This window comes from Paramormyrops kingsleyae, chromosome 11 (assembly GCF_048594095.1).
Source record: "Paramormyrops kingsleyae isolate MSU_618 chromosome 11, PKINGS_0.4, whole genome shotgun sequence".
NCBI lineage: Eukaryota > Metazoa > Chordata > Actinopteri > Osteoglossiformes > Mormyridae > Paramormyrops > Paramormyrops kingsleyae.
The window spans coordinates 30,528,772-30,556,094 of record NC_132807.1 but is presented as its reverse complement, the minus strand read 5'-3'; the positions used below and the strand labels follow the sequence as shown (position 1 = coordinate 30,556,094).

Genomic DNA, 27,323 nt, shown 5'->3' with positions numbered 1-27,323 from the left:
AGCAGAGGGGCTTGGATTACCTGACTCTCAAACTGTCTCTGGTGGAGGAATTCAAAGCTATAAAACTTGCTTATTAGATGGTAATATGATGTAGGACATAAAACTCAGGTGTTTGGAAGTTTCTAAGATGAAGTTTATTTGCAATTTAAAGACTGCATCATTATTTATATTTAATATTTCAATACTGGGACCATTAACATCCTGTTAAATGTATTCCCTGCTTGCTTTGTGGGATGGTGACCTTTTATTCGGTCAGTGAAATTATGGGAAATAACAGATAGATAGATCACTTCTGTTTTGGCTGCACTTACAAAATTATTATTATTTCATTGATATTATTTGATATTATTAATTCATTTGAAAATCATCCATCGGGAGGAACCATCGGTCTTCCAACTGCTTATCCTGCTCAAGGTGACCTGGAGCTTATGGTTGACGGCACAAGGCTGGGAATCACCATGGATAGAATAGCACCCCATCGCAGAGCACATGCATGCAAACAATTACAGGCAATTTAGAGACACCAGTTAGCCTGACAGTACGCCTTTGGACTGTGGGAGGAAATCTGAGTACCCAGTGGAAACCTGGGCAAGGAGGGGAGAGTGTAGGTGGGACGCGAACACCTGTCCTGAAGGTTCGAGGTCACTGAGCTGATATGGTGCCCTACAGAATAAACCACCAAAAAGCATAGATAATGCTGCCCAAAGAATTATATACGTGTACAAATATGTGTTGAATATATGAATGTTTATCTCATGAAAATGCAGCTCAATTTGAATTTACATGCAGCTGTAATGTTTACAATAACTGCAGGCTTTAAAATGGAATTTAGACTTGTGAGGATCAGAAGACTTGTGCTATTTAGATTAAAAAATGGCATTTTACTAATACAGTACAGTAGTAAAACCTATTATTTAAAAGAGGCTTTTCGTAAATCCTGTTTAATCAGATAGAATCAGGAGCAGCTATTTCATATTCGCTCTGCAGGCAGCTGAACAGGGAGGCTTCCCCTTACTGTAAGAAAGACACAGGTGCCCCTGTCAGTGTCCCTGTTCCTCTAGCCTGTCCTCAAGTCCCGAACACACTGAAAGAAAGCTGCTAAATAATTGATTTGTGTAATTAAACACTCCAGCTTGGGGACGCCAAGCTGATGGACGATGAGATGTTAAGCCATCTTATTATTTGGTCGCAGGTTTAGTTTGAGGTTATCAGTAACCAGGATGACTCTTCTAACCTCTTGTTACTGCCGTAAACGGCCATGCACCAGCCTTCAGTGACGCGTGCTTCTATGCTGCCTCGCTGGAGAGACTGGCAGCATCTCCCACAAGGATCATATATATTACATACATCATGCATATAGGCATATAATTTTTACTTATTGTAATACAGTGAGGTAGTTAAAATGTGTTTTATTCATGCCATTCTGGCGACAGTGGACATGTTGACAGCATAGCTGTTTTGTTTCTATTGAACCATTCATCTTGCTTTAATCAGTGACGTTAATCCATCCGTCCATCCATCCATTTGATGCTAATCCTGTGACTCTTTTTTTCAGTCTGGTTTTTGGAGTTAATATTAGTCCAATAGTGTGTACAGGACTTTATTTTTAGCAGTCCAAGGAGCATTATCATCAAATAAGTTTTTTTTTAATGTTGCTTCTTTATTTTTATACATCTTATAGTGAGATTTTAGTAAATAGTGTAATGAAGGTATTTATTTGTTTAACTAAGTTGAAATCAATGGATATGTATGTTATTTTCATTTATTTAAATATTGTTGTCATGGATTTTGAGAAGCCCTGCATTATTATTATTATTATTATTCCTGATATAATTTCATTTTAAATATTCTAATGCATTACAGTTATTTCAGTAGCTACTTTTAAACACAATATTTTATTTACGCAATAAAAAATAAAAAAAAAACAAACAAAGTGAAGCCCTGGCAAGACGTTCAAATGAATTTATTATGGGGGGTTTTATTACAATATTTACATTTGTGGCCCATGGGTGAGCGTGGGCATGGTAATCAGATGAACACCCTGTGGACTGCTGGAATAAGAGGATGACTCATATCTGCAATATGCCCTTGATTGGGATTGTAAGAAAGCAAAATCTCTGCTATGTTATTATTTGAATTATTATGCATCATTGTTTGCTTCAATTGATTCTTATAATGAAGCCTCACTCAAGATGTAGCTTCTCAAAGCCACAGGGCTCAGATTATCCGTGCTTGTGCTGTTCTTTCTTTTTTTTTTGGGGTAGGGGTGGCAATGTCCTGTGTGCCGTTTGTCTGTGGAGGTCCACTAGTGCAACTGGTTAATTGTTCATGAGCTAGACCTGTGGGGATTCCCCAGCTTGGTTGTCAAGTTTAAGCAACGAGGAATCATCCGTGGAAACAAGTGCAGATGCTCTGGTTTTCTCTCGTGTGATTTACCTAAATTGGCACAGCTTGTGAGCTGATGTTTTATTATACATTAAATTTAGCACTGGTAAACACAATTATGCGATGAGTCATTTGCCGATGGGACGTCAGCACAGTAGGCTCATGAATTTTGCTTAAGGAGCCATAGATTCCTCACAAGCTGCAGGTGTAAACATATTTCGCAGAGTGCAATTGTAAAGCACTCGGCTGAATAAAAACACTTCTGTAAGCTGCACTGGATGCCGTGTTGGTTTTTCAAAACCAAAAGAAAATATTACTGCCCCAACAGTCATCACGGTTTGACAGTTGATTCCAAATACATTACTCAATAACGTATGTAAATAATGGAAAAGTCAAACAAAAGTTTATTATTAAACTCAGTATGCAATACTATTCAATAGAATTATTGTTGTTATTATTATTATTTATTTCAGTTCTGTGGTTCAGCCATTACTATCCTGGATTTGCTTCGGTCTCCAGTGACATATTAAGTAACGGGTATCACTAAAGGCTCGTGTACGAATACGGGTAAGTATGCACACTGGAGACAGATGGACTGTTTGCACTGCATGGCTCTGCAGTGATTTGAAGTAGTCGTGTTTCACACCCAGCTTTGTGCTGGTGCTCACTGCTTGTATTACGTTCTCGTGGCTCAAGTTTCAGTTTTGGGATTGAGGCTAGAATTTTATACAAGGCCGGTTGATTTCCGTAAGCGCAGGGCCCTGCCTCGTTACGCAGACCCCGAAGGTCAGATTAGATGGAATACTGCCTCTTGTTTCTGTTTAGATTTGCTGCACCTTTTGCGGATGCTGTCAGCTGATGTTTCTTCTTCCAAGCAAAATAGAGAAAAAAGAAGAAAGAAAAGTTTGTTGGATGAGTCAGCCACCCTGACTCACAGTCTTTGCGGCCAGCCGTGCCCTTGAATAACTAATTGGAAACAGCCTCCGATTTAATTAAAGTGCAGTTATTAGCTTCACACGCCTGATTGACAACTCCCCAAAGTGCCTCTTGTGTTATTCCTTTATTTCATCAATGGCTTGCCCCTTGGACCCCTCCATGCTATCTGTCAGGTTATTTCTGCTGTAGTTTGGACCAAATCATGGCTGCCGCTGGTCCCATACTTCTGTGAAGGCTGCTCAATTCAACACTGGTGAACTGTCAGGAAGAGTAACCAAGGGCACTCTGCAGTTTATGAACTTGTTACTCAAGCAGATGTACATTGAAAGTTTAATATATATTTTTTATTTCTATAAACAGGGATGCATATAGCTGGTACGCAAGTACACATTTGTCTTACAAAGTGACGTGTGGCAAGTTCTTGTTGTAACACTGCAAATGCATACTTATTTTATTTGCGCTGGTATGTCAACTATACATTTTAGTCTTCATATGGCTAATTTGTACTTCATTAACGGTTTAAAGGTTAAAATGCATGGTCATGTGCCTGTAATAGCAGAACAAGCGATAAGCATGAGATAAGTGTGCTTTTGTTCTGTTACGACAAGAAATTGCTGTGCGTATCGCTTTATACGGTCACAGAGAACCAAACCAATCAGTTCAGTTCTCTGTGACCGTGACTCTTTATACTCAACTAGTTTGTTGAAACAAAACCTTGGTCTGGATTTGTACTTTCTGGACCTGAACTTTTCACCTCGGTCTGTAGTGGTTTACTTTTGTGACTAACTTCCCCAACACTGATTACCCACTTTAATAATTAAGTGTAATTTTTGTATGCTTTAGCTTTATTTTTGCGATTACAAAACATAATAGTAGTTTTAGCTTGGGAAAGACCTTGTCATATGATGATTTCACATTATTTTTAAGGCTTAAGGTACATGTACTGATAAGATGACTAATCATTTATTACACATTTTAATGTCTTTAAACATTTTCATTTGACATGGGATATATTTTAAGCATTTTAGAGCATTTTTACATTTACTGTCATTCTGAAGCCTATGTGAAATTCTGCAGAATTATGAATTCCTACATTGATGGTTTTGAAAATAACTACCTTTCTAACCAAGCAAACTTGTTCATTCTTCCTAATATACATTAATAACAAATATTACATTATACTATTCTAATATTTATTATAATCATGTAGATTGTTATTAATGTACATTAAATCTGTTAAAGCATGTTAGAAAGTTAATGTATACTTACCTGCTGCTTATGAATGTATTATGAATGAATTATGCACTGATAATTATGCACTGCAAGGTGCACTGATTGTTCTGTGAATGCATAACGAATGTATTATGAAGGTGCACTGATTGTTCTGTGAATGCATAATGAATGCATTATGAAGGTGCAGTTAATGTAAAGCATTCACCAAAATACTATGATGGGTAGGACTTGGGTAAAAGTAAAATTAAATCAGGGTTTTAATATCGTGTAGTAGACCTGGGCTCTGTGGTTATTCATTAGTGAAGTTTGTTCATTTGCGGTCCAGGGTATGGCTTTTTCAGGGTGTGGGTGGAAGAGCAGAGGGGGCGGATGTATCACCTGTAATGGCAGCAGCAGTGAATTACACCAAGGTCTCATGAATCATCAGCTTTGAGTCAATAGCCTTGTAAACAAAATGCGGACATGTCTCTCCACGGGAAGGAAATGTTTACGGCCAGTCGCAGTGATGTCAGGACAGAGCTCAGTGTGCGTTTGGAGCCAGATTTGCAATTGTACATTGAATCATCCACTCCTAAATATTGACCAAGTGATTATGATGTCTTCCTTGCTGATTGACCTGTTCAGCACTCCATGAATGAATTTAATCCCTTTCAAAATCAAAACATCACCTGGAAAGTAACAGTGGCCCTACTTGTGGAGCCCAGCAGTAAGATTTGCTTATAATTGCAAAGACAAACACCAAAGTTTCAATCTCTACACGGTGTTTCTTACCACCTGTGTTTGGGCTGCCTAGTCAAAGAAAATAGTTAAAAAAAAAAAAACGATTTAATAGCAGCGGTAATCTAACCCTTAGAACTCATTGCTCATTGAAATGTCTTTCCAAAGATGATCCAGCTGTGATGCCATCAGCCAAGTGAAAGTACATTACATAAGTATTCAGCAGGCAAATTTTTGCTTATCTTCTGGGTTTAGGTTGCTTATCTATCTTGAAAAATCTGGTCATTTTGTTCAGATAATGTCATTGCATATGCGTGACTAATGCACAGGTAGCTAATGACTTGTGTTAGAAGGGTCAGAGTGGGGGGGTGGTCCATGGGGGGCTATTGAGAAGGGTTTCCCATTGAGAGGGTCTGCCATCTGTCTCCAGTCATTGATGCAAAAATGTGTCTGTGTAAAAGAGAACATTTAATACACAAATATATCAGGATTTCAAATTCCATCGACATCATTTAATTCAATTCTAATTTAAGCTGAAGTCTATGTGATTCCCATTCAGTCGCACTGTCAGCTTTGATAGTCACATAAAGCTGAAGTGAGATTCTCTCAAAGGAGCCATGAGAGTCACTCTGTCAGCGCTGTTCTTCAGAATGGACATGTTTATTTTCAGGTATGGAAAGCTTGTAGGTAGCCATAACACCAGAAGGTTCAGAGTAGCTTTCCATTTAAGCAGAATAATATTTTGTCTTTGGAGAGAGCGCACTTTCAACTTACTTTCTACATGTGTATATTAAGCCAAATGTGTTACATATACATGCTATTGAAAAGATTTAAGCTGGTTCTGAAAAAAACAACAAATTTATTTTTGTATAGCGCATTATCACAACATTACATCGTCTCAAAGCGCTTTACAGCATCCCCGCCCAAAGCCCCCAGTGAGTAAGCCATAGGCGACAGTGGCAAGGAAAAACTCCTGAGAAGGAAGAAACTAGAGATGCACCGATACCGATATTCGGATCGGTATCGTCGCCGATCCAGACCTATTTGACGGATCGGGTATCGGCCATGCGTGACCGATCCAGGTCCTATACTTACTTATTTAGTTTTTGGCAATCAATCGCACGACAGCTCTTTCCCATTTTACATGTGTTTTTTGCGGCATTCAAATCGAACGCTATCACTGCCCCTCAGTCTTTTTTGCTACTCAGTGGGTGTGAGTACAGTGACTTCCGCCTGCTGTGACGTCATGCGCTTACCCTTCGCAGTACGAGGAGCGTAAGATAAGACGTGACGATCTGAGAGTATTATACGCTATTATATATACATAAACCAGTAGCATAGCGATTTGCAATCTATGTAAAATAAAATTTTGAGGTGGGAATAGCGTTTAATGGACAATCCCATTTAACAAAGCGCACGCAACTGCGAGACAAAAAGCAATGGATGATTTGGGAGTCGCTAACTTAATTGGACTGTTTTGCGAACTCGCTGCAGCTTGTTTTACAAGAGGGGCTGCCATCGCAACAAAAGTGTAACTGCGCTGACGCCAATGGGAGAAAAACTGTGTTAAAATTTTAAGCATTCGCCACTTGTGTATACTTGCTTTGAAGATATTCATATTGAACTGCAAATGCCGCAAAAACGCTTAAAACAAACGAGGTGGAACAGTACGTTATGTATGTTTGTAGTAACCTAATTAAATATTTTTTGTCATACATTTTTCCATCTGTATTTACTAGCTTAAAAAATTAATATATAAAGTATAACAAAGTAAATATCATTATCGGAAACTATATTAGTTTTGAAGCACTGACCAAGAGTGGCAACTCTAAATTTCGTTGTGTTTGATATGCAATGACAAATAAAGCTGCTTCTCGGTAGTTGTGTATCTGAATCGGATCGGAACTGAAAAAATGTGGATCGCCCATCTCTAGATGAAACCTTGGGAGGGACCAAACTCAAAGGGGGAGCCCATCCTCCAGGGGCCGGCAGGGAGTGTCAAATACAGTAAAATTTGAGACACAAACGGGGAGCGGGGGGGAGATGACAAGCCGGTGCAAACGCTCCCTCCAAACGCCAGGCAACCAGAAGGCAGGACTCCGGATTGAATCATAAAAAGTTCTAGTTCTGATCGAATTTTTCCCATAAGAAATAATGGAAAACCAATTGATTGGTTCCCGGCCCCCCAAAATTACACCTAATATTATTTTTTTTAGCATTTAAACACAAAATGAACAGGATAAAACAAGAAGAGCATTTTTTTCTTAATGGCTTCCAAAACAAAGATCTTATCCAAACATTACCCCTGTCCTGCCCCGATCGTCTGCTCCTTCCGTGTGCCACGCCCCCTCGTTAACCTCGTGTGGGATCTCCATGTGATCAGCTGTTTCTGGTAGTTGTCATTAGTCCTCTGTATTAAGTCCGCGTTTCAGTTTGTTTCACAGGTCCGGTAATTGGGTGCGTTCGACTTGCTTACAGCGCTGGCTTAAAGCAATGCATTCTGATTTCTGATCCTGACGCAATGCATTAGGGTTAGATGCATTGCAACCTCTCACCCGGCTGCACAAACTGGAACCGCCTCCGTGACGACATACCTTTGCCCTTATTGGCATGACGTTTGTATCCCAGGTAGTTCCGATGCGTAATCTGCTATTTCTCCCGAATATCACGTAAAGCAGTGAGAACTGGTTTTCAGTTAATTTACTTGGTAAAATAAAGTTTAAATAGATGACATAAATGCTCTAATAGTACACGTAAGATAGTGATTTATTTATTGTTAGTTACTGTCATGTTGCACTGCTTTATTTGGCTAATCGTCCAGTCTGTGAAGAAGGCATTCAAGTAAGAATTGCATTGTGGTATGACTCATTTCCTGGGGCGTACAATTTATATTAGGTCAGCGTTCACGGTTCGACTTCTGATATTCAGATCGAGTTCTAGGTCAAACTGGTTTGTTCGACTTTCAAGAAATTCGAGTTCTAGTGAGTTCGAGAACCGAGGTACCACTGTATTTGTATAGTTAGGATTTCTGTGCATTGCATAGTCAGTATCACTAAGTTTTGCTATTTTTTATTATTATTTTCTCTAGGCAATAAATATATAGTATTGGCCTAAATATAAGACGACCCCCCACTTTTTTGACTATTAGTTTTGGAAAAAAAAATTTTGGAATACCTTTATAAAGAAATTGTTTTCTTTATACACATGTAATAAGTTAACCAGCAATCGGACAATAAATGTATTAAACAACAAACAGTACAAAAAACAAATGTATTATTTGGGGACAGGGAGTCAATATTAGAAAATCTACAACCATTGAGGGTTCAGAATGTTTTTGATGCAGCAGACCCACACGAAGAAGGTTAAAAAACATATTGCGGAAAAAAGTCGTGCCATATCAATAAATGACGACAGCTCTTTTAAAATGAATGTTACTGTCTTTATTAACGGACACTATCATTTTAATAGTAGCAGCAGCACAGCTAGGGAACCAACAATTTGCACGACAGTCAGATACACGCTAAACACATGCTTTGCCAGGGTTGCCAACTGCAAGAACTTTTAATGTTTCACGGCCTGCTGTTACTGCTCACTAATATCTCTTGGTGGAAGCTGTGCCAAAACACAGGAACTGAATTTAGCCAGACTTCTGGTGTAGCAGACTTTAATTTCACATTAATATACCTTGTTGACCTCAATATAAGACAGGGTTTTTTTTTCCCTCAAAATAATCTGAAAAGGTGGTGGTGTCTTATATTGAGGCTCTAGACAAAAAAAGGTAATAGCACCAATTACGATATTTCGTAAGGAATGTTTTGGCTTACCGTAATATAGATTTGCTGTAAGATTTCTTGCGTCAAAAAGCACGCGTGTCACGGCGCGAGTAAGGTTGCCACCTGTTCCTTATAATAGGGGATCTCCCCATACAAAGGAACAACAGTTCTTCCAATATGGGACAATCCTGTATTATAAGCGATCAGTGGCAACCCTATGCCTGAAAGTATTTGTGAAGGCTTGTGTCTGTCTCACCACAGTGTTGTTGATACATACCATTAAGAGAAGCTATGCTGACAAAATTGCAGACATGATGGTTAATAGCAAAGCATTTCTGTTGTATTTAAAGATAATATACTTTTAATGCTTCAAAAGGTTAATTCATCTGGAAACAGGTTGTTTGTATAATGTGTTATTGGAGAAAGTCAGTTGGTTAACAGGTGTTTTCTTACGCAATACTTTGCATAATGCATGCTGCAGGTACCGTTTCCCCTTGCAATTGACAATTAATCACTAAATTCTAATTGCATTTTATGAGAACATTGTTTATTACTATCAGACACATTATCAGTGTTATTTGAAACATGAGGCTTGCCTGTTCCAGCCCCACGCTGGACCGCATCGCGTGCTGCTCTCTGGTTCTTTGTACACCTCTTACAACTTCCATGTTGACATTACTGAAACTAGGCCAAATTACTTCAGCTGGGGAAGCAATTAGTTGTATCAAGAACCTGACTGGTATATGCATGTGCAGTTTGTGTTGACAGTGTGGCCTAGCATGAATGGGACTGCACATCCACAAATTCTGTAGTGCAGTTCTCAGTTTGCTTCTGCAGGAAGGCACTTGCTGATCTTCAGCACACACTCGCCCGAAACAGTAACTCAGATTCCTTTGCTCTGTTTCAGCTTGATTAATGTAATAATTGAGAGGTGTGTTTGCTAAAGGATGAAGCTGCTGTTAGGGCTGTGCCATATCACACTGTCCATGATAATACCCGTAAAATTTTCACATGATAAAGTGTGATATCACAACTTCAATGATATAGTGACGTGATGCATTTATGTTCCCTAGTGTGCAAAACGACACAAGCCCAGATATATGCTGTTCAGTCTCAAAACCCTCACACATAAAAACCAAGCATGCGCTTGCATCTGCACAACATTCGCTCACTCGTTCAAACCCTCTGCTTGCTGCTTCATAATACCTTTACAAAATCTCATTTTATTTGCCAAATTTCATATTCAGATTTAAGTGTACATTTCTTAAGAATTATATTTTTTCCTTTTTAAATTTATGTTACAGCTTATGTGCACAATGTTAATCTGCTGTTCTTGTTTAATAAACATTAATAAAAAACACATATAAAAAATACACTCGTTCGCCTTGAGCCTCAACGCGACTGTCTGCATAGTGCTCGCTCGCTAACTGGACCCTCTCTGCATGCTCGTAAGGCAGCTGTTATTTAAGTTTTGACTGCATTTTTATTTTATTTTTATAAGCAATGAGTGTTTACATTTTGTTTGTTTGGATTGCTGCTGTTTGTTTAAATTTGCACTTTGCACAAATTTGAAGTAATTTTTATTAGGTTGTGTAATATTGTGTAGGCTCCTGAAGAGTTACAAAGGTAAGTTACTTTACTTTTTGATAAACTAAAGTGTTAAGCAGTAATAATATACTTTTACTTATGATTTCCAGGGAAAACACTACCTAGGCTACTTTTGTGCTTACCTTTGAGTTATGCTGTGTCACTGAATACAGTATAATGCTGCTGCTGCTGGCATCTTGTGGCAATAGATTCACACTTCGAATTAGGTAGTCTTAGGTACTGTCATCAATGACAGTAGCTGATTGGAAAAGAACGATGGAAACTGACCTTCATTTTATTTGCACTAACAAATGCTGCTGTCTACATGTTGCAATCACCCACAATACGTAGTTCAGTATTTTGTTTTCTCTATATCATCACAAATATAATTTTTGCAATTTTCCTTGAAATATCGTGATATGATTTTGAGCCTATATCGCCCATCCCTTATGAACCAAAAATGTAACAATAAACTGATGATATCTGATAACGTTTGTTGACATGTGCGAGAGTGGTAATTCAATGCTAAAAAATGAAAGACGACAAACATAATAATGATAATAATAATATTAAAGAGGATTAATCAGAGAATTACTAGATATTGTATAGTTTATCTTCAAAAGCTAAGACTTTTTAAATATCTCATGGAAGTTCTTTCTTGGATTCCATTAAGAGAATATTGTAACGTGATGAGGAAGCCTGACTTTAGGTCACTGGTTTTGGGAATTTGCTTCTCAGTTACTAAGAAAATGCTTAGAAAAGCACCAGTTAGAAAAACAATTTCAGATAACATATACTGGCTTATTTTTCTCTTGCTTGTTTCTGTTTTGCTATTGAATGTGTTGTTGCTATACACGTTTATTTTTGTGTTAATGAGCCAGTCTTTGTTTTACTAAGAGCGGAATGTACGATAAGGGCAAGAGTAGTGTCTTATATTTCATGGTGTTTGTGTTTAACGAAATTGCACAACTGCAAAATGGAAAAAAAAAAACCCAACAGGGAAGTTTTTTTACTGATTAAACTCTGGTGTCCTTGTAGACTGAAGGAGAGAGGGAATTGTAGAAACCCTACCTGTGACTCACTGAGATTAAATAGCATTTTTTCATATTGTTGAGAACTACATCCTTTTTTTGTCTAGAGCTTAGAAAGTCAGCTTTTTGTACATTTATATGTGTAAGCCATCTTAATTATTCATGTCATTTTCTACAGCTTGTGTTTGTAAACTTCTTGTTTTTTTTAATTCCCACTTTATGAATTGGTAATTTCCCTGAATGCGTATTTTCTGTTCTAGTCACCCAGTGACTGGTCCCTAGCAGGTGCCACACGATTGTATCGAGACTGCAATGACCTCAGCACTCAGCTAACCGGGCCTGCTGGGGACAGACTGCTGGGCAGTGGCATGACATTAACACTCACGGGGGGTGGGAGCATGGGGAGGAGGGGGGGATGGGTGTTACAGAACAACAATGAATAAACCCAGCTTGATTCATTGAGAAAGTGAGCTTTGGTGGGAGCAGATGGAGATGAATGGGAAGTGTTTCTGTGATGAGTCTGTACATTTGTTTAGGGATGGTCTCCCTTCGCTGGGTATCCTGTTTAACTCTGAATTTTTCAGTAGGTTAGATCATAGCACTGCAGTCTGGCCTATATATTTATATCCGGTCAAAATGAAATGAGTAGCTACAGTTAACTAATGGAATGAACAATGCCTGGTGACTAAATAGTATGAGGAATGTTATTTGTTTATTCATGATATTCAGCATTTTTGGCTCTCAGAAGGGAGCTTCCATTGAAAAGTTATGGATGGATGCCCTGCATAGAGAGGAAGTGGTATTTTCCGCAATATTAACACAAAGTGTTTACATTGTATGCAACTTCTGAAAATGAGCAGTATTCTTTTTGCCCTGCTCACAGCATGCATTCATTACTGTCAGTTGATCTTAACACCTGTTAAATAAAACGTATTAAGTTGTGTACATTAAGATACAGGAACATGCGTAATCTTTTTAGAACGTCAGTTTGTAGTGAATCTTCAATACTGTGGAAAAGGAGAATGTGTGGTTCTGGGGGTTAGTGTAATTTTTGAAAGTGCTATATAAAAATGGCAAACTATAGGCTGTGAGCTACATACCCAGAAACAAAGCAGGAAAGAATTTAGTAAATACTGATTTAATGTTCTGTGTAGTTGAAATTACCATATTTGAATAGTATTCTGTAAATCCATAGTGGGATTAATGGCTTAGAAGTGGAAAAGGTAGCGTCTTTGCCTGTTGCTGCTCCTTCGTGTTTGCTAGCTTATTAAACAACGGAATCCTCTTTGTCGCTTCACGTGGTAAAGTGATACGGGAGATAATGCTTACCTCACAAAGAAAGCCTGCTGTCTAAAACTGTCTGGGTCAACATCTAGCCCCTTTATATATCGCTGCCTCTGATGAAGGGCCGTTACTGTGGATCAGTGCTCGCTTTGTGACGCTAAACTGGAACGAAAGTCGTATAGCAGAGAATTACACAAGGGCACGCGTGTTCATCGCCCCCTGACACCCTGATGTATCGACATCCCACTTGTGGCTTTGTGAAAAAAAAATACTCATTAGCACTTAATAATTGATGAGAGCAGATAATGTTTAACTGCTATTTATAACAGGCAGCCTAGCTGGTCATGCACAGCTGGTATATGTAAAAGTTTCTGTCTCAATTGAGTGACTGATTGAATGAATTCTGGCTGTGCATTCAGGTGGCATTAAGACAGCTGTATGGTGTTCCTGGGCCAGGAACATAATCATAATGTAATCATAATACCGGTTTATTTATTAGGATCCTCTCAATGCCATATTAGAATATATAAAAATACATTTTTTTTATATTGGTACTTCTAAAACTTTATGATCCACTGTTGATTGATTATGGTTTTATAGTCTCACCATTTTTTTCTCTACTTCTTTTATTAAGAATTAGGTGTTTTCTGGTGTGTTGAACTATTTATTCATTTATTCCCTTCTCTGAGAACTCAGCTGGCCTTTTGCTTTCAGCGCGTGTAGGATAAAGTTGGAGAGAATTCATAGTGATGGCCATGGAGAGGGGCAGCTGTAGACTAGTGCTCTTTCCAGTCATTTCTCACCCAATTTGTTATTTTAAAAATGCTGGGCCGTGCACAGCCAACATACGCAGACCGAGTTTCGTGGAATTATCTCTCTTCTTTCCTTGGCTTGTCTATGCTACGTGACTCGTCAAATTAGCCTTTAGTCATTTAATCAATTTTTTTTCTTCTCTGAAAGTTTGATCTTTTTTATGGAGGCCGTCTTCTTCCTTTTTTGGCATTGAAGCTCATGAAATTTTGCTTCAGTGAGAGAAGCTTCATCTCCAATTGGCTGAGGTTCATTTTAAAGGGCCATGCAGGTTGTGCTCGCTTTCTGTTAACCATTGGATAAAGTTTAATATATGATTATTAGGGGTGTGTATTGTAAGCTTTGTCACGATTCGATTTCGCAAGGCATCGATTCATTATCTGGCAGTATTTGGAAAGTTATTGTGATATGATGCGATTCGATTCAGTAATCCATGATCAATATTTTCAATACAGTGAAACTCAAGTTGATTTTAGCAGAATTTATTTACCTTTCAAAATAATAATTGTTTCATTTTAACAACAAAATATGTTGAAAAGAACTATATTGAAGTGTTTCATTTAAAAAAGGTTCAAAAACACAAACATGTCTGTCTTGTACTTATACCTTAGCAACATGTAACAATTGCTGGATGTGTATAGCTTTCTCCGAATAGTATGTGTATTCAGCTACATAAAATGTACTGTAATGTATTGGTCTCTACTGTCTACTAAGGCAAGTTTCTAGATTGCTTTGGGCAAGAGATTTTTTTCACAGAATGATTTTTTTTTTGGCAGTATTTAAGAATATTGTCCTGGTTTAATGATATGAATCAGTATTTGTTCATAGAGTTGATTAAATTCCATTGTGGTCTTAACCATCAATGAATTGTTACACCCCTAATGCTTATATGATCACATAACTTCTTTCCTGATTTTATTTGAATAATTTTCAATTTAAAGGCTGTGTGTAAGGATAGGTGAACTATTTTTTTTTTAAAATGGTACAATTTATTATAAATCATTTCAGACTTAATTTAAATAATTTCCTGTAGAAAGTTATAATTCTTAAGACGTCGAAGAATGTCAAAGGATGAGTCACACACATATACACACACACACACACACACACACATGCACGCACGCACACACACACACTTTCTCTCTTTCACTTGCAGTACCAAAACACCTCATTACTGCTTGTCATTTGAAATCCATTTTTCCACCTGCAATTTCCGGTAGTTTCCTTTTGTAGATTGTTTCAGTGTTAACTTTCCATTGACTTTAAATTTCTTCACACTTTTCATGAATGTATTTTCTCTTGTTTAGACACTGTTATGGACAACCATATTTTAAATTACAGCAAAGGGCTTTACCATTAATCTTTTTCTTACTAAGACAAAATGCAGGCGTTCGGTAATACAGCTGTCATGACTGTAACCAACAGGTGCTTGTTGGTAATGTACCTACTGTGTTGCACCAGGTATCGTTTATGAATCACTCCTGTTCCCCGCTACATTGAGCTACAAGGCCCAGCAAGACTCTCCTGCCTCATCTGACCTGCTGTCTCTAATACTCTGATACGATGAGGTTTTCATTTGTCATCAGCATTACCCTGAAATCAGACGTCCTTCTAAAATATGTGCCAATCCAATCTTGAAGCTTTGCCATGAAGGTGTGAGCTAGTCTGTATCAAGAGTCAGAGTTAAGGAGCTCATAGAGTTACTTTTAATAGTAGTAATCATTCTAATCTGACGGGTGACACCTTGGTAAATTGTTTTACTGTGTACTGTGTTCTGTTTTTATTTTTTGTATATGAACATAAGGGTAAATTGATATTTATTTAGAACTGTGCCATACTTCAGCAAAACCAAAAATGTGCATCGCACAGTGGTTTGCCTGTATCCCACATAGTGCTGGATTGTGCGGATGATTTCCATCATGGCTGTGTCAGTGATGCCCCACCAGTGTCCTTACACAATGTGTTCCACATCTCCACCTCTACATGTGATATTTCTGCTTCCTCCTCCTCTGCCATTGTTTCCTTAGACACTTCGAGAGGTTCCAGGAGGTGGTAGATGCACCGGCTAAGGAATCGTGTCAGCAGCTGGTATATGGGATAAGCCCAGGGGCGTCCATAACATTGCAAAACGTGTTTTTGCAAAGGTTAGGATATGAGACTTCTTTCAGAATCTCCTCCCACCCATCCTAGGGTGTGGACAAGTTTCCTGCACACCCTGCACTACCATTTATGTCCAAACTGCCCGGGAATTGTCCTTATAGCCTCTTGCAGGGTGCAATAGGTGATCTGGTTATGACTCCATTAAACACTTTACCACCTTGATAAGACGTTTAACCAACCATGAAAATGTGCTGAGGATCGATTATTGTGTTTATTTATTTATTGGTTCCTCAGACTGCGACACTCTTCACAGCTCCCCTGTGCCATCATGCGTGCTGCCACTCAGCCGAGATTGTCCCCCTCACCTTTTTTCTGAGCAGGGAAAGATGGTTAAATGGAACTAAAGGTGTTTTTGAGGGTCACTCACCTGAGAGTGACAACTATAGCTATGTAAACATGGGTGTCTAATATTGCATTGTGCAGCACCGTATGCACTAGTGTAATGTGGTGCATATCTTATATGGAGGCGTTATTGTTCTCAAACTGCCGATCACTGGCCGGTTGACTCTTGGCAGGGCACAGTACGGTGGAATTTTCTGTAAAATGTTTCCTGGTTTGTATCATTTTAAAGAAGCAAAAGGCTGAAATCTTAGTACAAACTATGAAGGATTTGGAGCTGCTACACTTAGCTTGGCCTTTGGTACACCAGTGGATGATGAAAGGTGTTCATAATGCCCTTTTCTGTGGATTTTTCTTCTGGACGTTTCAGGGCTGAACTTCAGGCCTGTCTTAAAATACCTTTTTCCTTTAAGATGTGCTTTACTTTTCATCGTAGGTAGCAGGGTACCCGTGTCTCCAGTCACATTTTCTTGTTCTTGCCATATTTTCTGGTTGCACAAGCTACTTGCCAGTCTTATGAATTACTATGAAAAAAAATCATGTGCATTATGGAGTCATAAGTAGTCATATTATGCAAAATAAATTCCCGATGGACGTATGTGGGGGGAAAATGTGTTTGTTTTTTTTTGTTGGGCTTCCTTGTTCAGTGGTATAGAGCACGGCTGAATCTAATCAAGAGGCCCTGATTGCTTAGCCATATTTGGTAACATCATTGAGAAATCTGTAAGGTAAATTATTGGGTATGGAATTTGGACAATGCTGAACAGAATGCTCTTTAGGTGGTCTACTTTATATATGCTGTCCTTTCTACATAACATATTGGTTGACAAACAATGGGACCTGTTGAAACCTGGCCAAAGATCATCTATGTATCTCTTGGAATATGATATGCATTAATGGAATAGATGCAGTTAAATCCTGAAAACCATGGCTGCATTCATTACACACCTAATAGCCAGTCCTCCCCTAGGGTGACTTGTCAGGTACAAGTGTGTGGGTCACAAACAGAGACAAGAAGAAAAATGCAGGCCTGAGACTGGCATCAATAAGAACATTCATCAGAATTGAACATTACAGCTACGTCAGGCAGCAGCACTTGAAACATTATGCTTGGTTGTCGCCAGTCTGTCTCCCTTTCTTGACTGGATATGTGTAAGTTTGATAGATGCTAAAGGTATGATTTATTTGCATGCTTGAATGGGGTTTAGGGGAACACATAATCATTTAACTTCCATTAGAAGATAATGTCGGGCATACGGTTGATGTGCCCTGCATGGGAAAAGTTGTACAGGTGAGCCAAAACTTGTAAGGTTTTAGGATCCACTTTGCAAACACGCGCACCCGATAGCGTGCTTTTACCAGTCGCTTTTGGTGGCTGGGTGGCGCACTCCATTACAAGATTTACAAATTAGATGTAAGTTGAATCGCATGCTGAACTCGGTGTGACAGGGAAACAGACCCTGGAGATGTGTTGGTAAGAAAGCGATCCTGTTATATCCCTCTCTTTAACACTTGGACTGTTATTGTTACAGTGATATTTAAAACTCCCAGCTGATACCTTAGATCACCTCCTGTAACTGAACTGCAATGAGGGCAGAAGACAAGTTTTCTTTTGATCAGGTTCCCGCTCCTTTTTTTGATGCAAAAATGGAAGTAGTTGTTTGTTGTTTTGTGATGGAAGATATTTGTGTGTCCATATGTTTTCCATTGGTGATACACCCATTGGTCAAACACAGCCAACAAATCTACATGAAGACTTATGTATGTGGCTGACTGAGTAAAAAGGAAAAAAAAAGTATCATTTGAATAATACAGAATGGAGTGACACTGGAGTAACCTTTTACCCAGCTGTCTTCTGAAATTGCACTTTTGACTTTCTTGGTCCCTCTGCTGGGACAGGCAGTTATTGCGGCTTCGCATAAATAATATTTAGAATTTCAAAATCTGAATGGATTTTCCAAAAGGAAATTTTCAAAAAGCGAAGGAAAAAGAAGACAACATGACAGATGATACAGAATGTCACATTTTGATTTCAGGTATTATGATAACATTTGCTACATTTGAGCGTTACGTATCTGCATCCAGGGTTTAACCAAAAATATTTGAGCACTCTTTGTGTTAACTTTTTTACATATGGGACACGTTGAATCTCATTGTTCACAGGAATGACTGAGGAAGCAGTCACTCAAGGAAGTCTCTGGAAAAGTGCTAGAACTTGGAAGTTTTCGTCACAGTTATAGATTCAGGCAGTCAGCTCAGCAATTCTATTCTCCGATCTGGATCTTGGTCTTGACAAACCTGGCGAGAGCTCGGATTGAAATATCAATGTGGATGACTCACTTTGACTTTAGTGTCAATCACTATTGCAAATGGTACAGCCATCATAGCTGAATCCGTGAGAGAGATCATGCGTTCTTCTCCAGTGTGGAGGGGCCCGCATTTTAAAGTGATAGCACTCTGTTAAGATTGTCTGTGTAGGTGAGACGGACAGCATTAATGTTTTATGTGAGTTCTAAAAATAGATGCTTAACAACCAGGACTGCAACCTAGTTTAATGTAAAAACACACAATAAAAAAGAAAACTATTCCCAGTGGAAACAAGGTTTAAGAGACCTGCTGTTCTTCTGTACTTTGAAGTGGTGATTTTCAGGCCTTTTCTGAATTCATGTCTGATGATTAAGCCTACTGTTGCTTGCATGCAGTGAGCAAGCTTTTTCTCTCAATTATCACATTTTCATTTACGTGGTTTGCACCGTTTTGAATAGCGTAAACTGTGAAATATTTTGTTTGTTGTTCTTTGGGAGCAAACAAAGTATTGTTTGAATCTTAGATTTTATGTTGCCACATTAGTACGTTTTAAAAATAAACATACAAAAGTGAATATTTCGGCTTTAAACCTGACATGAAATACCTGTATTGTCATTGTGCATTTTAGCAGAAGTTGTTATACTTAAAATGAATGCGTCACACAGTGCTGGGCAATGAGCATTAGTGTCAATTACTCTGGTGTTAACACAGCAGCAGAATGTTCTCTTAAAAGCCATAAGCAAGTTCTTTTTTTCCTTTTTAGCTTTACAATTGTCTCAAAAATTTGAGATATCCCCCACATCGCTGTCACCCTCTGCTCTGAGGGAGTTGAGTTTGGAGGAAGAGACTGTAATCACCCACACGCTTACTCTATACCAAACAAGATTTCAGTAGTGGATATGCTACTACATTTAAATGCTGATGAGATGATTATAACCAAAGACAAAACAGGAAAGTATGGAAGCCAAATTAATCCATGTTTTAATGAAAATCTGGACATTTTTGTGGGATTTTTCTTCCTTTAATCTGTCCCTATTCCCATTGACAAATCCATTCATGCTTTCTCAACTTGCCAGCCCAGACCAAGAATTTCCCATTTGGATGGGGCCTGGATTGGTATCTTGTGGCTGTTCGTGTCCCCAAGATTTAGCATGTCAAATGTGGAGTTTATGATCAAACATGACTTTTTCAACTAATAAAAAAAAAAAACAAAAAAAACAAAAGCGAAAGAAAACTGACAGCTTTGCTCCAGAATAGAGGTCATTATTCATATTAAATCTCTAAACATAATTAGAATTCTGAAGGACTTTTCTTTATTATTATCACTGTAGTTAAACAGAATGGTGTTAAAGGTTGTTTTAAAAGAACAATAGTGTGAATGTGACATGACCATGGGAACCAACCTTCAATGGTACAACCCAGTGCCACTTTACAAAAATCTGGAAGGTGTATGAGCTCCTAATGAATGCAGCTGATACTGCCCTATGACTCTGTGTATCTGTGTGATGCTGTCTGGTAGCTGTAGACAGGGAAGCCATCTGCTTCCAGAATGTTCTAATAGGTTGTCGTATACTTTGTACGCAGGTACACTAGATGGTGGAATGTAGGTGAGACATAGTGTCTGTTCAGTATTCACTGTATTTAAAGGGGCCTCTGAGAATTTTCAGTGGACAAGCATAGACCAAGGAAATATACTACACCGGGGTTGCCCAGTCCGGTCCTTGGGGACTCACAGACAGTCCATGTTTTTGCTCCCTCCCAGCTCCCTGCAAGACAGTACACAGGTGGGAAAACTCAGGTGCCGGGAGGAAGCAAAAATGTGAACTGTCTGTGGGTCCCAGAGGACCGGTTTGAGAAACACTGTACTAAACTAAAGTAATCCTCCCTATTTGCCTGGAAGTAGAACTAAACCGTTGAACCAGAGGTGGCTAGAGGTGACTCCAGCAACAGACAGAGGCCGAACAGCAGCTCTTACCCCTTTCACACAAATACCAGCCGACAGGGCTGCTGTTGTTGTGCTGTACTGAATGACACAACAGGAGAGTTCATTAGGAGGCTGACTCATCCTCAGTCTGTAGAACCTCACCCCTACCTAGCAGCCATCTTGTCATATTTTAAATTTCATTCCATTGCTGTGGCTTTGCACACTGGCCCGTTTATTAAAACTAGTATTAAATAGTAATGATATTTCACATGACCTTTGCTATAAACAATACAGTAGCAATGGTCATCATTAATGATGTTAATTTTGTGGCCTGTAGAGGATTAGACCTTGACTGATTCACCATTCTGAACTTGGGATATAAGATGTTGTGTTTGTTTAATTTCTGAATAGGCACACATCCTAATTTACGCACAGACTTACACCATGCAGCACTGAGCACCATACTCATTACATAAATAAGCATATGCCCTATTCACATTTGGTCCTGGGCGATTGGATCACAAGCGGACAGCTCTAAATAGTAAACAACCGCCAAGATGCAGTTTGAGCCAATCACTTAAACCACTAGGTGAGGTAGTCTGGGATGCATTTGACCATGTATCTTTTGTAGCGTAAACACTAATGCATCCTGGGTGAATCCCAGACAAGGATGTCACAATAACTGTGCGTGGGGCAGTAAAGAACTCTGAACACGTGGTCAGCTGGACACCTTGGAGATGCGTGACAGACACAGGTGTAAACGGCGATGTATCTCGGCTCTCTACTTTTGATGCGATCACCAAAGGTGCATTTTAAAGGGCCTTACACTAGCAATAACCTATCTGTTCTGTCAGTGCAAGTGAGTCCATGTAAAGAGCAGTATTTTTGTGGTGGGAGGCAGGGAGGTGTTTACATTCTGTCTTGTGTCTCCGCTTCTGGCAGTCTTTAAGCTATGAACGCCACTACTAGGCTTTGGCCCAGATATCAGTGCAGATATCAAACCGCCAAACCAGTTAGGAACAGAAAGCCATAGACACTTCACCTCTGTGGAAAGCAGATGCTGCACAACTGTCCTTTGTGAATATAGTGGATATATATAACTCCATTAGCAATAACTAGCTTCATTTAAACATAATCATAATTTATGTAATATACTATGGGTGGCATTACGGCTGAGTAACGCTGATGGTGTACATATGGCATATATAGACCCCACACGCTACAGTTCTCGGGGAATCCCCAGGCATTCCCAGCTGTGAGATATGATGTCGTTTGCATGTCCTGGGTATCCCATGGGGAATCTGCCCAGTGGGATATGCCTGGAACAGCTCCCTTTGAAACCAAGCAGGTGGTGATCTTATGAAATGCCTGCTAACTCCACTCCATACGAAGGAGCAGCGGCTGTGTTTCAAGGTCTGTTCCAGTCTCCAGACTCATTGCTCCAAACTGTGGCAACAAAACCTATCAATACCACACCCCCTCTAACATAAGAGGCTGGGAATAAGCTCCCAACTCTCACATGAAAGGCAGTAATCTTTTCCAAGAGAGGACCATGGCTTTGGATTTGGAGCTGCTGATTCTCATAACTGTTGCTACACACTCAGCATCAAACACTGAAGGTCCTGGTCGGATGAGGCCAAAAGGATCAACATCAACCAGTGGCAGGGCAGCCCCCTCTAGTCTGCCATCCTGGATGCTTCCAGAAGCTATTTAAGGAGTGCATTAGCCGCATCACCCCAACTGTATAAAGTGCCTTCAACAATGCAGTTACCCCTGCAGCCATAACAAGGATCTTTGTCATAGCAACCTCAGCTGCACTGATCAACTATGATCCACCAGCACTGCCCTCATATGAGAGAACATATTTACTGGGTTAAGAGTCTTCAGGCTGTTCTCTTCACCGCTCAACAGTATCCTTAGTTTTGGGCAGCATTAGGGTCTACCAGGAGGTCTATGGAACATCAAAGTATACACTAGAGTGTGGTTATGAGGGTTGTGTATAACGTGTGTGTATGTGTGTGTGTGGGTGTGGATTAGGTTTATATTATATTATATTATATTATATTACAATATAATAAAAACCAGTTTTTTTATGATGTGTGGACCGTTTTCAGGTCCCCACAAAGAGCTGTGAATGCAGTCAAAAAAGTCTCGTATTCTGTTTGGTTACTTATGGTTAAGGTTAGTGCTGGGTAGGGATTAAGGTCATCATGTTGGGATTAGTTTTCCCCATAGAAACCAATGTTGAGTCCCCACAAAGATATAATTGCAAATCTGTGTGTATGTGTGTCTGTATGTATAACAATGTCCGTAGTATGCTGCCTACAAATGGCAGTAGACTGGGTAAAGGTACATAGGGACATTTTCTGTGATTTAAAAGTCAGAGAAGAAAGTTGAAGACAAACTTTTGGTTAACAGTCGCAAATAAAAAGGCAAGTGAGTCACTCACTCAGAACATTTCCCGCGAGGTGAGAGTAGAGAAATAAAAGTTTGCAGGCTCTGATGTGGGATCAAATTAAAGCAGGATGTCATGGCAATTTTCTCCCCTTGTTGTCACGACTCCAAAAAATAACAAGAATGACATATTAAGGAAAATACATTAATTACCCTAATTTTTGTCATATGGTCTTGTCGTTACTGGGGAATATTGACCTTAAGAGTGTTTCATGGCAAGATTGTCAAAACATCTTGATCAAGTTGCTTGAAATTATTAATTATTTTTCTTTCTTTTGGCAGTGTATCAGTTTAGGCCAAAGAGTAATTTGTTCTAAATTTCTACCCACAGATGTAGTCAAGAATCCGGATACTTACTGTCATCAGCACCAGGAAATACAATTGCTTCCCTCTCTGTCAAAATAATTGCAACAAGTTGTGAGTGTTTGTATAGTGTTTTGGAATCACACTTTCATGATCTGTGGTATTTATTTCTTGGTACATGCAGGGTGTCATGTGTGGGAGTATGGCGGCAAGGGAATTGACACCGGGGTGTAACTCAGACCACAGGTTGTGGAAATGAGTAGAGATTTTTCAAGGGGAGCATCGATGACTCACGCATTGACTTTTAGGTGAGAACAGAGGACAGTCTCAGCAATGTGTGCTGGTGTGGGGGGGTTGACTTTTATCATCATTTGAAGGGGAACCTGTCGGTTTGTAAGTTATACGAGGAGCAATCATCTGTGCTCCGCGTATGAGATTAGCAGATGAAGAATGCAATGCAAAGCAGGGGGCTGTGACTCCCAGTCTTTAAATATGCGACTGTCTGCGTAGTTTCTGTTGCTTTGGGTGAAGACCATACGGATACTTCTGTTAGCAGAATGCAAGGCAAAATGGGCAAACGAATAAGTATATGGTTATCTTTCTGCCAAAACAAATAAATAGATCATATTATGCGTGGTCTGCATGTTTATTTTAATTTGTTCATTTCTGTTACCAGCTGTCACAGTTCAGTAAGAATGCATGTATATTAGGCACTCAGTGTGTCTCAATTTCAGTAAACATTGTCTCTTCTAGAAATTGATTTGGACTTTTCTGCATCAGTGTGATTTACTGACAGCTAACAGCCATTTTTAAGCTGGACCATCGGGCCTAAGAGACATCAGTCCGACTACAGATCACCAGAGATCTCAGCAAAAGGAACGTTAATCAAATGTTTTTATTGCGTCAGGACATACAGTTGTGTACAGTGTCCTTGAGTGTCTTGAAAGGCGCTTTTAAATAAAATGTATTATTATTATTATTACATCTCTGAACCTGTACACTAACAGTGTGTTTGCTGGCATTTCACTTGTTCCTTGCAGTGGCATCCTTAGACAAGAGGAAGCATTCTGCTTTCAATATAGCTGTTGTTTGAAGATCTGTTGGAGTCAGGATAACCGAGCAATCAAATGATTTCTTGGACTTGGTGTATCTCAAGTCAAAATGTGACCTTTTGTACATAGCATGTCTGGGTTCTTCCTCTCTATCCAAGAGTACTGTCTATGGATACTCTATCGTGATAACTGTCTGGAACTGGTTGGTTTTAATTTGCTGTATCATTAATAATAATCATTATGATATTTATACTGTGGTTGTGTAGCCTATGTGTTTAATGAAAACATCTTGCATTTCTTACAGTTTTATAGATGCATATTTTACTCATAAGTACATATTCAGGTTTCTCTTATGAGGATTTAAGGGTAGATCCTTGAACTTACCGTGTTTTAGTTGAAAATCTTGTTCCCTAATAACCTTAGGTACCTTCTGACCCGACACATCGACACTCTCATAGATTACATGTGATATCCAGTAGCAGCAGACCCTGTCAGTCTGATTGTGAGAACACGGTGTTTTAGTACTCCTATGCCCTCATTTTCACTTTTATGACTCAATGTTTCCTGCTACTGGCAACAAATCAGGAGCAAACTGTGTTTAGAGAGGAATGCCGGCACCGTTACTGCACCTTTAACATTTCTAGCGCAGTTCAGGAAGCAAAGACCATGAAGCCACTTGAAGAAAGACTGGTCCCATATTCTGCCAACTTTAAAATTTACTCATAGAGTCCTCCAATACACACATCTCATCCTCTTTGACCCTTTTTAAGGTCTTTCTGGACATGACGTTCGGTGCTGGAGGCCACACCCTGGCCATTTTGGATGCCGTACCTGATGTGACTGTTTACGCCCTGGATCGCGATCCCCTGGCCTTTGAAATGGCCCGACGGCTGTCAGCAGAACATCAGTAAGTGTAACCTTTGGCTTTATATGACATGACTCATGAAAATGATCTCCAACCTCAGAGAAAACCAAAACTTCACACTTCATCACTTTCGTTTATATAAATATATAATGGTTACATATATTCCATCTGGAAGGCAAAAACAGATCTGTCTTTGTTTTTTTCTTTAATCAGCAGCTGAGTGGCATATCATCTGTTACTATACCCTGAAGTCTTCACCTTTTCAAGACTGTCAAAGCTCCTTATCATCTGTTCTGTACATACGTATTTATGGCCACGGCCAGCGATACCTGGTTGACTGCTGGTCTTACGTTTCGTTTTTCTTCAGGAGGGTAGGACTGTAACTCCCTTTTACCAAAAGTCATGTAACAGGGCCACTACAGGCAATCAACGACCATGAGCTCCTCTTAAAGTCACTTTAAAATGCTTTGTCAGGAGGAAATTTGTGTGGTTTAAGTACTGCTTCTTTTTCAGTTACTGCCCTTAAGGGGAAGCCCACATGTTTTTAGTTTAATGAATTTACTATAAGGAAAGATTTCCTTTTTAATCACTTTCCCAGGAGAGAGGACTGCCAGCTATGGCCATTCTAACCTTCTTCAGATGTTTGATTTAATTCCAGAGAGCCACAAGTACCCTAAATAGTTAAAGTAAAGAAAAACGTCTTTCCAGTTCAGATCCTTCAATAAGTGAGTGAGTGAAGGGGCGCTGGAGATTGAGATGCTCCCAAATGGCCGGTGTGGGTAGGAATCCTTTGACGTCGATTCTGGGGAAACCTCTCTCGCAGGAATGGTGGTTACAGAAATGCACGTAGGAGAGCAGGCGAAAGAGAGAGACACGCCGTACGATATCGTCAGCAGCAATGTATCTCGCTAATAAACCCTCGAACGCCCACTCAAGATGAGACGTGAGAGAAGCTGGAGAGATCCAGCAATTAGCCAATATTACTGGGAGTCTGTGTAATAGGCCGGGCTGCCCACGCTGTGCCTACACATGCAAGAACTGGGTACGTCTCCTGTTTTTTTTCTTTTCTTTCTCATCTTATCGCTTTTATTGCTTCTGTGCCTTCAGAAAATAAAGATGGCCAAGAAACAAAGTATTTAGAAATATGTTAATGTCATCCTCTTATATAATTGTTAAACTCCAGCTCTGTGGGTGAATTGGGGAGGGATGTTCTGAGCCAAATGGCCTTTGGGGGTTTAGATCTTTTAGCCCGTAGCTGTAAATGGATCTGAAACATCACTGGAAGCTGGAGGCAGTGCATTTGTCCTCACTGAATGTAGAGATGTCACCAGCAGTAGTCATGAATCCCAACATGTACTGCTAGTTACTATACTTTGTATACCTCTTGGTGTTTCTGTTTCTAAGTATCACTTACACTGTACTGTTACATTTATGGAAATATGCCAGGTACATATATGAAAGATTTATATATTTCTTATTACAGGGGAGGAGATTTCTGTGCAGTACCAAAACTGTAGAACTCAGCATACCTCTAAATCCTAATGTTATATCGCTTATTACTCCAGTGTCTCCTTACAGTTTTGAGTATTCCTGGAAGGCACTGTTAATCCCATTGCATTGTGATCCATTACAGTGTAAAGTTAGCTCTTCACTGTGCTTGTTTCAGTGCATTTTAGCTACCTCAAATCTGATAAGATGTTTGGCGATGAAAGAAAAATAAAACCTTTTTTCCAGCATACCACCAGTCATCGGTGCTATCTGTTTTCTTTCCAACTGGTCAAATGTCATTCAGCAGAAGGTACTGATATCATTATTGACGTAGTTCTCGGTATGGGGGGGGGGGAGTGCCAAATATAGTCTTTACAAGCTGGTCAAGTCTCACCAAGGAAGCTAGGCATTTGTCTTTGCATACCTGGGCAGCTTTCGAAAAAGACCAGTTTTAGAGATTGTTTGGGCATTGTTGACAGTTTTTTCTTTTGTAAAACCCATGTTTGTCTGGTATGATGGTACTTTACTTCAGCTTATAAAAACTTATGCAACATGTAAATCATTATTCATCTCAGTAGTAAAAGAAATTGTAATTTTTAATGAATACTTGTCTATGATCATCTAAGAACAAACTTCAGAACTTATGATGATGACGCTAATGTTGCATCCATTTAG

The 27,323-nt window shown here is 39.3% G+C and overlaps 1 protein-coding gene across 4 annotated transcripts in view; it reads left to right on the top strand.

The window, feature by feature from the left end:
• Positions 1–27,323, top strand: part of mettl15 (methyltransferase 15, mitochondrial 12S rRNA N4-cytidine) — a 61,633-nt gene that overhangs the window by 14,269 nt on the left and 20,041 nt on the right. For 3 of the 4 annotated variants that reach the window (XM_072718400.1, XM_072718398.1, XM_072718399.1), the window contains exon 3: positions 25,066–25,202. In XM_072718400.1, the coding sequence (XP_072574501.1) occupies positions 25,066–25,202 (137 nt within the window). Of the gene's footprint in view, positions 1–23,089; positions 23,552–25,065; positions 25,203–27,323 lie in introns of those variants that run through there. The other variant, XM_023810855.2, reaches the window with a different exon arrangement.